This window comes from Ptychodera flava, chromosome 21 (assembly GCF_041260155.1).
Source record: "Ptychodera flava strain L36383 chromosome 21, AS_Pfla_20210202, whole genome shotgun sequence".
Taxonomy (NCBI): Eukaryota; Metazoa; Hemichordata; class Enteropneusta; family Ptychoderidae; genus Ptychodera; species Ptychodera flava.
The window spans coordinates 21,726,980-21,742,035 of record NC_091948.1 but is presented as its reverse complement, the minus strand read 5'-3'; the positions used below and the strand labels follow the sequence as shown (position 1 = coordinate 21,742,035).

The 15,056-nt window shown below is 37.6% G+C and overlaps 1 protein-coding gene across 1 annotated transcript in view; it reads left to right on the top strand.

Annotated features, from left to right (window-relative positions):
• Positions 1-1,823: 1,823 nt before the first annotated feature.
• Positions 1,824-15,056, top strand: part of LOC139121725 (long-chain-fatty-acid--CoA ligase ACSBG2-like) — a 40,249-nt gene continuing 27,016 nt past the window's right edge. Inside the window, 4 exon segments of the mRNA XM_070686847.1 lie at positions 1,824-1,845; positions 1,965-2,020; positions 13,219-13,414; positions 13,866-14,050. Of these exon segments, the coding sequence (XP_070542948.1) occupies positions 13,305-13,414; positions 13,866-14,050 (295 nt within the window). The 5' untranslated portion in view covers positions 1,824-1,845; positions 1,965-2,020; positions 13,219-13,304.

The following is a 15,056-nucleotide window of genomic DNA, read 5'->3' as shown; positions in this document are numbered from 1 at the left end:
ACAGGGGCGCTCAGATCATCGATCCGTCGAAGTAATTTGTGGAATATTCAGGTGAGAGAAAGAAATGGCATGTCTCACACGTTTCTTTCGTATTTTTTCGTTTTGTTTTGAGGAAATTACAGCCTCACGGGAATATCGGCCAAATAGGAACTGCGTTGAAATTGTCCTTTGTTATTGTCAGTGTCACGACGCTACGGTTTACAATACCTATAGTATCTATCCCTTCTGTTAAAGCTTGACAACAGTCCAGTGTCCGCGCGCGGTTTAACTCTATTTCACTCCACCGCATCGTACCACTTTTATCACGCCACGTGCTCATGTTTCGGTCATCCGATCAACCTTTGCCCCACAGTTACGAGTGGAGTGATACGTACCGGCCGCCGCGTTATTATATGCATAGTACGCGGCGGCCGGTACGTATCACTCCACTCGTAACTGTGCTTTGCCCTTTGAGAGACACACATGATGCATGATAATGTGAGGCAGGCACTACATCAATATTTAACCCACAGAAGTTCGTTTACCCACCTCCATGGTTTACCTTTCATCGCGTCCTCGATGCAAATATTGTCAAAATGGGCACATCCTAATCATAGACACAGTGACTGTGGCTTCTGATGATCATACGCCGTTTTTTTTTACGGCCGATTCGGAGGGCTTCATTTCCCCTTGCCTTGTACGAAACATTGAGGTACAGTAACCGGAGATTTTTCGCTACTACCTCCTCGACCAGAGCCATTGGAGAGGAAGATCATCCGCTCGAATTATCTATGCTTGCAGTGCTCTTGCACCAACCATAGATGTGAAAAACCCAGAACCATAGCCCCTAGGGTCTATGCATTAACGATTAACCACGGGGATAGCACACACACCAACCATCCAACTGAAGGTGCGCGCGCTTGCGTACCTTCCGCTCCACTGTCCAACACTGTCCACGTTAATGCCACTCTTGGCAGTTGATACAGACTATCTCAAACGAGGGATAAAACTGCAACAAGTGAAAACATGGAAGTGGGTGTTTTTTTGAATGTCCGTATATTAAACTTTTACTCTGGTAAACACCACAAGACTTAGTAATGAGTGAATCTTGGATTCAGTGTTTGTGATTACCATTTCTCGTCATCTATTAACTATATGGGGCTTTCCTCTGGTCATCTATTTTTATTACCTGAAGGGTAAGGAGGGGGTGCAAATTATGAATTACAGCAAACGAGAGTAGAAAAAGCGATGTGGTGTTGCTAATTTTAGACTTGTGGAACCCACAAAAATCAAATCTGAAATCTCAAAAATAAGTTCAAAACTGTGAAAGCTCTTCAGCCTCGTTGTCCCCCCCCCCCCCCCTCATTTTGGGTGAGTTATTTATGATACATGTACCGCGATGCGATGTGGCAGTCACAATATCCTTCATTTCTGACTTTGTCTGTGTATTGGGGTCCAAAAGATGAAAGTCCGACCTCTGAATACAATTGAGTCATTACCCTCCCTGGCACCGCATGCTCATTGTATGTAGATAGCTTCAATCATAGAGGCAACCTTGGCACTTACTGTAATTTGCCACGATTGAAGAATTTTGCAGCGTTCTTGAGGAAGAAAAGTAAACATGTTGACAAGATGTAGAAGGGCTGCATGGCAACTTCCTGTCAATACGTAGTTTTTAAATAACTTTCAGGTGCAGTCATTGTACAACTTGTGGTAAACGTCTGACTTCCAAAGTTCCATTGTATGTATATGATGTTTCCAGTGATCCATCATTGCCTTCTCTCAAAGTCTGACATCACTCAAAATGTTTGTCATTAGCCCCCGTACCTTGGAAAGAAATACACATGGTGACGTTCAGCAGTCAGGGTATGAGCGTACCACTAAATAATGCAGTTTGCTAAGCTCTGACTAACTAGAGTGCATTTTCACTTTCTTCCAGGACACTAAGCTCTGACTAACTAGAGTGCATTTTCACTTTCTTCCAGGACAGTGGAGTACAATCCAATTAGTAGAAGCTAGGTCAATCACCCGGAAGTGTAAGGTAATATAGCTTCTATAGTGTCCACAGTACCACTTGTTGAAATGTAAATCTGAGTGGGTGTTTTTTTAAAACATTTTTTTTTTTCATTTGAGCATTCGATACTGCTTACAGATTGTCCATTCAAGTACCCAGGGCAGTTTCCTTTGCGTTGTACTCTCTAAGTCTCTTGTAACAGCTACTGGTCTATTCTTTATGGGTCACTGCTCCTACTATGAATGAGTACCAGTATTTCCTTTCGTTTGGAGTGAGTGGGTGTTTCCTAATTATTATACATGTGTACAGTATAGAGGAAAAAGCCGAAAGATTTGCTTGCATATGTAATTAGAGAATCATCCCATGCTTGAAGAATACCTTGCCAATTGCCATCTCATCATTTAGTGATTCAAAAGGTGATAATTTGCGTAAGTCTGCTTTTATGATTATATTTTATGCAATGATGTAGGGTTTTCCTAAGCAATGTACAAGTAATAATGATAGGCTATTGATATTGGTGAAGTGCATCTCGATGATGATGTGTAGTTAGTAAAGTGGTATGGACATAAGACTACATGTATATCTCCTTGTCAGTATTGCTTAAGGTAGAATGTGCCCTTGGGACATATATTTGGACTCCCAAATTTTTTTTCTGTTCTGATCTTCCATTTGTGCGTGGGGGCATATTTCAAAGCTCTCTGAGTAAGAAGAATTTTGACTTTGTTTTTCGATAATCAGAATTTTTTGTTTTTCCTCATAGAATTAAAACATGGATGGTGGCCATGTTGCATTTCAGATATTGGTAAATGTTTGATAATTTGTTTCTCTAGTTTCAATTTAATTGCAGAGTGACCCCTAATTTGTATTCTTAATTTGATGAGAGAATGATTGAAAGTTTCGTTTAGGAAAGCTCTTTCACTTTCGAGGCACATACAACCTTAATAAAAATGTATGGAGATCATGTCTGTTGTTGGACAGTTAGCCAGTCGTGTAAATTGTTAAGCTTATATTTTTTAGAATTGCACAATCTGCCATGCCCTATAGTGTATATTCTTTACATAAAGACAAGAATATAGAACCAATACACTATTTATGCTGAGTATGTCCTTCTTCAAAAAAGACCAAAAACCTGAAACCATATACATGTCTGTATGATATCTATGCCACTACGACCCTGCATCGTATGTTTTGAAACACTGACACGTGATGAAAAGAGAAAGTCAGTCTCACACGCCGCTGTGTAATTTCCCAGACATAGATACCTTATTTATCAGCGACGTCACAAACACCAACTGTGGTATGGTATGCGTAAAATGCACAATATCAGTGTGATTACACCGTCTGACTTCTATAAATATATCGTTGTAATATTGTACATCTTGCCATCACATGTTTTATGAAGGAATTATTGATGGCATATCGCTGATATTTCTGTATCATAGCTGGACAGACCAAAATATCTTTATGAGTCATTATCATCATGGCAGATATCACAAGAGAGAGATGTGAGAAATCATATTTAGTTGCAATTTCCCCCGTAAAGCATTCTATTCATGCAAGTATTTTACTTTAACTCTGTAGGACTTCAATCGTCTAGTAATATACTGTCAGCCAATGACACCCATCAAGACTTTTTGTAGTTATATGCCGGAATTCAGTTTCCATCACTTTCATTTCCCTGTATCAATTTTTCTCTGAAGAATTACGTCTGCATGGACACAATTACATGACTGTGTGCAAAGTTTCTTTAATAATCCGGGAAGAAACTAATCGAGAAAACAGGATATAACCGTCAGTCCTCTCACGGATCTCAATTTATATTTTCAACATCTATTTCATTATTAATCTAATGACTTAACAGGGTGCATCCAATAAGTCATATCTGATCAAGGTTTTGGCATGTGTGTATACAGTAACCGTACATAATTGTCGACACCAGCTATCCAGCATTCACAAGTTGTGTGACAGCTAGTGGAATATACCTAACATTAACAGGGTAGTTATCATCTTCGTATTAATACAAAGTTCATATCTTCGTATTAATACAAATCATAGTCTATCAGTAATTGATAATTAATGTATATCACCGTCTGATGACAAGTTTTTACATTTGATGTCCTGTGCATGCCGTACTGTATGTATCGTTTGCAAGAAATTAGGTTGAATTATGATTAAGCAAGTTTGTTTGTTTAGCATGTTTTGATTGCAAAAGCCTGAGTTGAATATATTATTATTTAAAGGCAACTGCAGTTATGTACAGTGAAATAATCTCTTGACTTGAAATAAAAAAGCATACTTAGTAGGCTTCAAAGTGGCTTGTGTGCAGTAGGATGTGTTTCTTTTCCCATATCAGTGACTTTGAAATAAGGATGGCGCCTACATCTTTGCCAGCTTGCATCTTGCTAACTGATTTCAATCCAAAAGACTTGGTTGGGAGATATGAATGCATGCAGTTGTCACAGACAGGACCTGCATGTCACATCTTGGGTAAAGCCGCAGCAGACATTTTGTGTTGGATCCCAGCCAAGAGTGATACATGATGTTTCTACTGTATTGATACCAAAAAAAGCCTTGCTTGTTCTGCTCAGTTCCAATTACCATTGCCTTTTAATATGAAGTGTTCGTAATAAATATGAAACTCTCTCACAGCCCTTCACTGGCTGCACCTTAGTATGGCATGGCTCAGCACAAGCTGGCGAGTCTGCAGGCTGCACCAGCTCTCTTAGACAGGCTAAATCAGCAAAAGTGCATAGCCAGGGAGGGGCTATGAGAGAGTCTAAATAAAAACATGTTTAATATACATGTATGTTAACTCTTCCTGCAGCCTATGTGAATAAATAACTCAATCTAAAATCCAGAATAAATTCACATAATGATACATATTAGATCATGTAAACAACAGAGTGTACTGTACATCTATATTTAGTCACAAGAACGTCCACTGTCGGGTTGAAGTCTTATTTAGATTTAGCATATGAATATCATAAAGCCCATCACCGCATACAGAAATGTTGTATTTTTGGTTAGTTTCTCTCTCCCCTTTGTCAAATTCAGATAATATATGTTCCTGTGACACTTTACAGATAATTTCTGTGTGATCTTTATTTATTTGATTTACCCAAATTAGTCAGTATTTCTGTGGGATACTACCTGTAGTCAGGATTTAAACATTCATCCTACCGACTGGGGTCCAGTCAGACCAAACATGGTATTTTTATCCAGGACACAACAACTGTGTGCTTTACAGGTGCAGCCTTTTATGACTCAAATTTGTTAAAATATGTATGCAAGACTATTCTGGACGTAACTTTTGGCATGTAAATACGTGTCACTTGTTGTAATTACAAAAAATTTAAAATTATCTTGTATTCCCTCTGTTTCTATTGTCAATAACACAACCATTTGTCGCACTATAAAGTGTCCAGGCTTCAAATCACGAAAGCACTTCACCGAATTGAAAATGTGGCAATGAGTAAGATCGGTTCTACATAATCAAATTATGAATTAATTTTACTCTACTCTGTCATGATAATGATTACATAATATAATATAATACGCTGTACAAGTGACAAGGTTGCCACAACCATCAGATTTAACTTATATCCTACCAACATACTTCACATTTAAATATTATGAACTGGGGTCCAAAACTGGACCCCCCCCCCCCTCAAACTGTACTTTCCTCTCACTTATATCGTTCATCAGAACTTACATTTTCTAACTTGATGATATTTGTTTATAACAAAATAGTCATATTTAAAATGTTTCAGTTACAAACACTTTTTATAACATGATATTTATAAACATAATACATTGACTAGAATATTCACAATACACAGCAGTCTAGGATAACAATTTATAAATTACAATGCATATGACATACATACGCTTCTGGGGTCCAATTGGACTCCATTTAAACACTGAAATAATTAAATTAAAGTTGGCAAGAAAATTTGACGGTCCAGTCAAGGAGGTTTGTCGGAAATTTGAATGATTTGTCACTGCTGGCCTTATTCTCATCATAAAATCTTTGTTATCAATCGGTTAATGAAAAGAAGCTTTGTAAAACTGTGCATCTATTAAGATAGTGTTGGCTGGTCATGCACCATGCACGTGATGTGTTCTAAGTCCCTCTGTCTGAGAACATTGGACCATAGTTCTATTCATTGCGTATGATTGTTAAGTCATAAATTTTTAATTTTTTTTTACAAAAAAGTTGCCCCATCAGGTCTTTGACCAGCCTTAATATTCTGTAGGATTTCTTGGTAAGTTTCCATGAGACAACCTTGCAACCAGCCAATCATATGTACATACATGTACACTGGCCGTTTAAGCAAGTATCAGACTTTGTACGAGGACATCCTTTCAAGAGCTCTCCAGTATTTCGTCCACAGGGAAAACATTTAAGGACGTCCATCATCAAAACAGGAAAAAAGTGGTTCCGGCCGACTTTCAAGTCTGTCATATTGGCCTTATTAGGCAAATACATGTAGTGAATGGTGTTGTGTGTCTGATAGATGGTACAAGGAAGTGTCAGTTAGTTTTGAAAAAAAAATTGATAATTTTCCAAAATCTGATTGCAAATTGAATCACTTTTCCTGTATGCTTCCAGTGAAGGACACGCCCTTCAGTGCAGTTTAGACGTTTGAAGATGGTGGTCAGAATCAGGATTTGCAATTTTTCTGCCTTCCAAGACTTTTGCATCGTTTGCTTTTCCGTGCAGAGACAGATCATACAAACTCACCTTTCTCCTCCTGAAATTCCAAACTTTGTTTTTCACTAGTAGCGTGAATTTTTTTTTGCAAAAGAAGAAAAGATGAAAAAAAGATAATTTTTGATAATTCTCACTCAACTGGATTATACCATTGCTGACCTCCCTACCAGAAGATATCCATGTAGCGGTGTATCCCTAAATCCTGTAAGCAAGCATGGCACTGAGTAAGTTTGTTTATCTTCAGTGAACTTTGGCCCCTCACCTGATCCTACTAAGGTTGCAGGTCTAAAGGTCAATGTAGTAATTATAGTAAGACAGAAGCCAACAAACTAATACTATTTGGTAGTTCAATCCTGGGGTGGGGAAGATAGTGCAAGGCCTGGTCTCTCTTGTCTGTCTTTCCAGATTAATTATTTCTCTAACATATGTCCAAGATTGAAGTCAAGGAAAGCACAACATTTTTATCAGAAGAGTGTAGACAGAGAAGACTCAGACTTGTACACTTTGATGAGACAACACCCCTCCATTAAAATGGAATGTTCCATTGACTTCTGATGACCTCTGTTTAATAACTGGATCACCCCAGTGCTGTGAGGAGGTGCCCTTCATGATCACCTTAGCTAGGAACTGAGGTGATAGGACAGTGTGTGCACTGGACTCTCTACGCTCATCCTAAATACAATACAGGTGTTGGAATAATCACTGAGAAGGTAAAACTGTCTATGTTGTGGTGATGGAAAGTCAGAATTGATGCAATGGAGGATTTCACATCATAGATGTTGTAGTCTCTCTTTGATCTCCTCATACAATGAACTGGAGACTTTGGCCCGTCCAGAGTTTGCAACATTTTGGTTTATTGGATATTGGACGGTCTCCAGTGAAAACGAATATTTTGACTGAGGCTAGATATACACCTCTGTCTGGCTTCCTGAAAGTTTCTCATCACCAACTGAATACAAATGTCAGGATGGTGATCTCATTCTTGTAGTTCATGTTTATGTATGTGAATGCCTCTGTGATTGTGTGTACTTAATTTACATGCGTGTTATATCATGTGCCGATTGTTTGCCAGGAGTCCTGAATGCATCCATTCATTTATCCATCCATCTATCCATTCATTCATACATCCCCCTGTTCCAAAATCCAAGGACCCCCGCATCCCAATGCAGTAATGCGGGATAGCACAAACGGGGCCTCATGGTATGATATTTTTGTTCAATGACTGCCAACTGCAGATGTGGCAAGGAATTTTAAATAGCACTGTTTATTGAATTAGAAAAAAAAGAGGTGATATTATAGTGTCTGTACACGTATCATTTCATAGACTCAGACAAAAAATGGTTTTTTTTGAGAATTTTTTGCCTCAGCCACCCGACATCTGAGCAGCCAAAATGCCGACATGCTCTCAATGTATCACATGCAAATGTGAGTAGAGATTTGATAAACTGCCAAGATGTGTGCGTGTCTTCAACGATACAGGAGATTTATTTATATTTGCAAATTTACATATGATGATACATGTATAGTCTGACTGAAACACAGGGTAGCTGAATCGTCTCATATCATCAGAATTAACTGCAGTGTGTCATGACCAACCAAATATATATAAATTTAATATTATTTTCTGCTCTTACACATTTTGTTCCGTCACATTTTCTTCCAACATTCATCATATTCATGAATAGACGTTGTAGTTTGAACCCTATTGTAGATTTTTAGATTGAAGAATGTGCTACAATGTTTTTAAGCTCACAGCTAATGTTTATCATGGTTAATACATGTGTTTCCTTTCCATTAACTTCTACGATGATTGGCCCGGGCTTAATCAGCTGATGATAGTATAATGTGCTGCCCCTGTTGTTGTATAACACAATAGTTCGTTGAACTGTGAGCTGCTCATGACACGCAGACATATCCTTGATGCTGCTTGACTAATTCACCAGCGCATGTATCTTACTTGTAGCAATTCCGTGAAATTTACATCATGTTACGGATATCATGATATGGTCTACAAAGTGAAATGTTTATCAAATTATTCTGGAGGCACGGAAATCATATTTATACAGCATCAAGCATGTTACTATGTATGACTTCTATGTGTAGTGCTTTATAGACTCTATGGTTAACAGGAAATTTTTGGATGAATATTGAATGTATTATGTTTTATGAATATTGTATGTTTTTAAATACCAAAGGTCATTATATCTGACCGCAAATTCACTAAATGTGAATGACTAGTATAAATAAGCATTGCTTGTGAAAACATCGCATTAGGAGTATTTACAATTACAGGTTGGATTATTTTTGCCCATCAGTAAATTTTCATATGTCTACAATGTGTGGGCTAGCCTCCAATAGCTGTCGACCAGTGTTTATGGAGTTCAGATATATTTTTAATAGCCTGCTGTATGCTGGTCTCAAGGTCGAATGACCGATATAGCTGCGTAAAGAACTAGTCTCAAGGCTGATAGATAAAACTGCATATAGAGCTATGAACATGTAGCTCCATGGTGATAGCGTTATCACTGTCATATTGCCTTGTATTACTCTGAATTGGTATGTATACTATAGCTATATGACTGAGTATATTCATACATGCATGTGTATCATGTGTAATTTTTCCCACTGATATTATAGTGCAGAATTTTACCAATTTTTATGAATTTTTCTGTAATTTTTTGATAATTTATGACCAGATGGACATGACATTTCGTAGGCTACAGTTTTTATCAAAATTTTCGCAAATATCTGAAAAAATTGACCGGAATATATTTTTTAAAGGCAACAAAAATTTACTTTGGTGCTTAAAGGGTCAATATGAAATCAAGACAACAGTGTTTTGAATCAGTAGTGGGCAACCATTGGTGTCCTGCTAATTTACAATACTGAATGAATTTCAGATTAAGAACTTGCAAAATCTGTTACAGTACTTTATTATAAATAGTATAACAGTTTGTTCTGGAGGGACTAAAGCAAAGAAAAAGCGTGAAATTCTTCAGTACACGTATTTACTATATCTTAATTGAAAGGAGAGCCCAGACACCCAACAAATGTTTTACATTACAGTGTGGAAAGTCATCATGTAATATGCTGCAAATAATTTATGATCAGAAAAAACTCTCTTTATCATTTTACAAACAAGATATTGATATAAAGTCTATTGATAGCAACATGTTCCAAAGTGTAAGATATCACTCACAATGAAATAACAGTAATTTCTGCAGAGATTTACAAGCTGAATACATGGATAATTAGTTTACGGCCTATCCATTATGACTACTAGGTGGAAGTATAATGTATGCAAAAAAATATTATGTCTTCTCAGATCAGATTTCAGCTTCAGAAATGATAAAGTAATAAAAATACAGATACGGCACTTACAATTGAATATTTAAATATGGCACGTTCTGCAAAAATTAAAGTTTGTATAATTTATGGATCAGCCCCAGATTTACAAGTCACAAAGCCTACTTCAGTCTGATTGGCTGTAAAAGTTTTCAAGTATTCGTACCAGGACCCCTATATGGGCCATCAGTACGGGACAGCAAGGTCACAAGTTCAACTGTTCTGTGTCCCGGATGTTCCGTTTACAGCCACAATCTACCGTAAAAAGGTGCTTTCAATGGCATTGTACAAATCCTATTTTACAGCAGATATAACTTTTAATGTACAAATATGAGTTGACATATCTCATAGAGCAGTCTTGAAGGTAAAATATTTGTGAGTTTTAATCTGTTGCAAGTTTGTGTGAAGTATGGTATTTCATATTGATAGTCAAGGTATCAACGTATATATACAGTGTATATGAGCACTTTGCATAGCCCCTCATAAACTTTGTGAAGACATTGTAAAGGAATTGGTTACACGCAGTCAGTGCGTGTTAAAGAGACTCATGCAGACTGTGAATTCCCACTCAAATTGCTGTGAAGTGGATGTCAGATGATAACATCCATGACCCTATGGTAAATATTCATCACCGAGCATGCGCTGAGAAGCACTGCAAACCCACCGAGACAAGGGTCACAGATCTGAGTTTTGGTCTATGCAGTGACAGATTTCATGCTGCCACTGCCGATGACTTTGTCCACTTTTGACCATACATGTTTTATACATGTGCCAGCATATGATCATAAATACAACAGTAATCGTACATATATTGAATCATACATTTTCTAGCATGGAGCATGTGCATACGTTTACATAAAGCTTATTGCTCAGTCGGCGTGCCAGGAGGTGGCAAGTATTTAGGGTTATAAATCAGCCAAATTACCCTGGATGTGTAGCACTTGATTAAACTATTTCATTACATTTTACCTGAGCTTTTTGTACCAAATCCATATAAAACACTAGTTGGTGTAAAATTTCATCAATCATTGACAGTTTTCTGTGTATGCTGTGGTGCAGTGAAGAAAGCAAGGTTGAATATTGTCACCTGTCTCAAAATTCTATGGATTAACTTCAATCTCTTCAATGCAACAGAATTTTCTCAAAAGATCATATGCCAATGGATAAGGAATTTGATGATTTGGTTTATTTACATTATTTGTATTAATGTACAAATTCACCGTGCGACAAAAACTCTACTTCTCACAAAGGCAGTCTTCCTTATTTTAGTCTTTTGACTTGACTGATGCAAAGATCAAATTCCATAATTTCTCAAAATCACCAGAGTCCTCGTACACCGTAGAACGTTTCAACATTTTTAATGCATTTTCAAACAAAAAGAAAGAGAAAACTATTTCTTATTCGTGTCTCACATTATTATTGACAAGGTTTACATGCTTCCTTCCTGCCCATTCCCCCCAAAATTTTTTGTATTTGAAATTGAATGAAAACATGAAGAATGTCTTGTGCTAGTATATCACAGAAATGTTCTGACAATTAAAACGGTAATTTTGTTTGCTTTTTGTATTAACACAAGATTAAACCACATAAAAGAATCATTATGCAAAGTCTAGAATTCATTAAGTTAAGTTCCTTTCTGTCCATAGTTTCCAGGCAATTGTCCCACAGAACATTTTTTAATGGAATTTCGTGCTTTTTGCATCGTAACATTGTCAATTTTTACAAACCGCTGGCGCCCTCAGGATTGCTAAATTGCCTCGCAACTTGTCCCTGTACCATTGTAAATGGTCTTGTATTGAAATCACAGCAGTGAACTCACACTGCATAACATATCTCTGGCTTGTCTTACGAAATATTCGGTGTTGCAGAGATATATGCACACTGAGTGATACCTACATACTGTAAGCTGTAAATTTTGAAATCAAAGTTACCAATGAAAGTGTTTGAAGTATGTTTGTGTGGCTGTTATATAATATGTAGTAATCAATAAATTGCAAACATTCTGATCAGTGATTTACTTTGTATCAAACATCGGAAGTGTTATGTTCAGACATACCGTATTAACAAAATATGTCACAACCTGTTCGTAAAAAATCCTTGATACATTCTTGCAACCATTTTCATAGTACCATAATAATTGAAAAAGAATTCTGGTCACTGATAGCATCAGGCTGTAATGTGTTGGTACGTGTCTTCTGTACCTGAACAGCTGGATGTACAAACACCACTCGTAACTGCATTTTTCAGTGCTATAAAGATAGGGAGGATATGAATGTAAGTATTACTTGCATGTTAATTCTCTGGCAAAATCAAGATAGGTGTGTCATATTTCACTAACTTTTATGCAGTTTTTCAGTCAATTGTAAAATTCTTATATGGATTCTAGCATGTTCAAATTGATGAAACAAGGTTGGCACTATACATTTACTCTGAGCACGGACCCTTGAAAGAGGGCTCTTACCTGACACTATTATATAAAGTGTATATTCAGAAGCCGGCATTTAATTTTAAATAGCAGTTCTTACCAGTAATGTTCAGGTACTGTGCTTTGTCTAACAGATGTTTTAAGAGAATGCACACTTTCTCGCCCAAGTGCCTAGCAAGATAAAATCAATAGGACAATGGCCAGGCAAGGTGCAATGCATTAGTCTGTGCGCAAATTATTTGTTCTGTATGCTAATTCTGCCAGCTGATGAATTCGCCAATCAATACTTTTGTAGGTTGTGTTTACATCGGCCCAACTGTCTGTTTTCATACCTGTTGCATATGTTTTCAAAGAGATGCTGTAACATTCAGTGGCAGTTATTCCAAGTTTGTGTGTGTTTTTTTTTACAACAGGTATGCAAATCCCAGCTGTCTAGGTACATTCCTCGGGGGTTGAAATTCTTTTGATCAGGAAACTGGCATTGTCAACTTGCACTGTGATGTGTGATTGTGTGTGGCAAGTTTGATGCACTTACGCCTGAAATTCAGGTAGCTGTCAGTATTGCATTTTTGGCATAGGAGATTTGTGACGATGAAAAAAAGTAATCTTCTGAACCGACAAGTGTACCAATCGGAAAAGTACTCATTCCTGTTTGCATCAAATCACGGCAAAGAGATAAAACCATCACAAGCGTCTCATTAACAGCACCTTTTAAATTCTTTCTGTGTTTACATCCTTCAGGTAGACAAACTGTGAGTTACCGGAGAGAATTCTGATCAGGAAACCTTCATTGTCGTCAGGAACTCCACTTGAATAAATTGAGGAATATGAGTGCCGATACAGACAGGGCCTACAGCCCAACCGATGCTGTTAATTCGTCGACCGTTTCAAATATTTCCGTCAATGGAATTGATGAAGCAGAGTCCCCTCAGTCTAGGTAGGTCAAAACTTAAATTTGTCAAGGACATGGCAAAATTTTGTCCAAAAGTGATGTAATACCTGTAGTACTGAACAGGAATCCTTGTGAAATGTTGAGCATAGCTGGTTTTGTAGGTCGGACCATGTCATTGTATAAGATGAAAATTGATGTTTTGTCGTACGGTGAGATTACAACAGAGACTTTGCAGAGTGTATGGGAGAACACATTATTGTTTACATGTAGTAACAGTATTTGTCTATGTGACAAGGTGTTACAGAGTAAGTGTCAATTTCTTGTTGCCGAAATAGCTTGGATCACTGTCCCTTCTTCTTGAGGGATTGTGCTTGAATATTGTCAACAGCCATACGCAAAAGTACAGCATGATAGGATCAGATCCTGAGACGCTAGCAGTGAAAGGTTTGCAATGTTATTATGACTCCTTGTTTTTCGCATCTTGGTGGCCCCCCAGCCCGCTGAAAGCGCCCGACAAGAAGATATCTCCAGTGGCTGTCAACGGCTCTTCACTGGTCAATGGCACTGCAGATGAACCAGTCAATGACCATCAACCCTCTGTGTCAGCAACCAGTGTGTCGGTGACAGTACAAGCCGACTTGTCATCGTCAGAAGAGGCGGACTTGAAGAAACCAAAAGGGGGTAAGATTGGCAAGAATCACTTTGACTTGAGATTTGAGTGTTCTCATCCCAGAAACTCATATCGGGAATATATTTATATTTTGTCAATGATCTCAGTCGGCAGAGATCTCCTTGAGAGGGGTCCATGTCAACAGATTACATAATGCATTCAGGATGATGACATTTCTGCATTTAAAAGCCAAGTTCCTTTTGTTGGTTACATGGAGAATCAGCCAGACTGGCAAAAGTAAATTGGTACAAGGATTTGAAAAGCAGATCGTCGAAAATGATTAATATTTCCTCAGTGTCAAAACAGGCTAAGTGTGTCATGTATATGCTTATGTTAAACCTCAGCGGTCTGAAGGGGGTACTTATGTATGTAGTAAACAGACTTACCTTAGTGATAAACCAAGGCACTGAAAACTGACATTGTCTTAGGTGTTGAAATGGCAGGTACTGAGCTACTTGAGGTCATATAAGGTTATTATGCGCAATCAATTATATCTATAGGATTGGCATGTAGTGCAAAAATCTTGTCATGGACCTTTGGAAGTAGGCAAAGATTTACCTGTGTTCTTCCTACGTTATTTTTGGAAAATGTTATTAGTAAATGATTTGGGAACCCTGGTAACATTTCTGCTGTCACCTAATCTGACTGGAAAGACATATGAAGGGGACCTCAGTAAAATGACTAGGGAACCTTGGTGACACCTACCTGCATCAACATTAAGCTCTCTTTCAAAAAATTTTTAAGAAAATTGTAACATTTTTTGAACTGCAGTGTACAAAATCAGAGTCGCAGATGGTAGTTTTCAAAACTGATATAATTTCTACTTGATGATAAAATTACTAATTATAAAATTTCCGATGTTGAACTTATCCTCTTGAGCTAATCTTGTAAATGCAATTTTGTGCTCCTCTGTCAATGGTTTACCCCAGTCACTATTTAGCCACTCACAGCTTTACCCAAGTGTAGGTTTAATTTGCATAGTGTCACATGACCACCATTAAAATTGCCATATGTCCT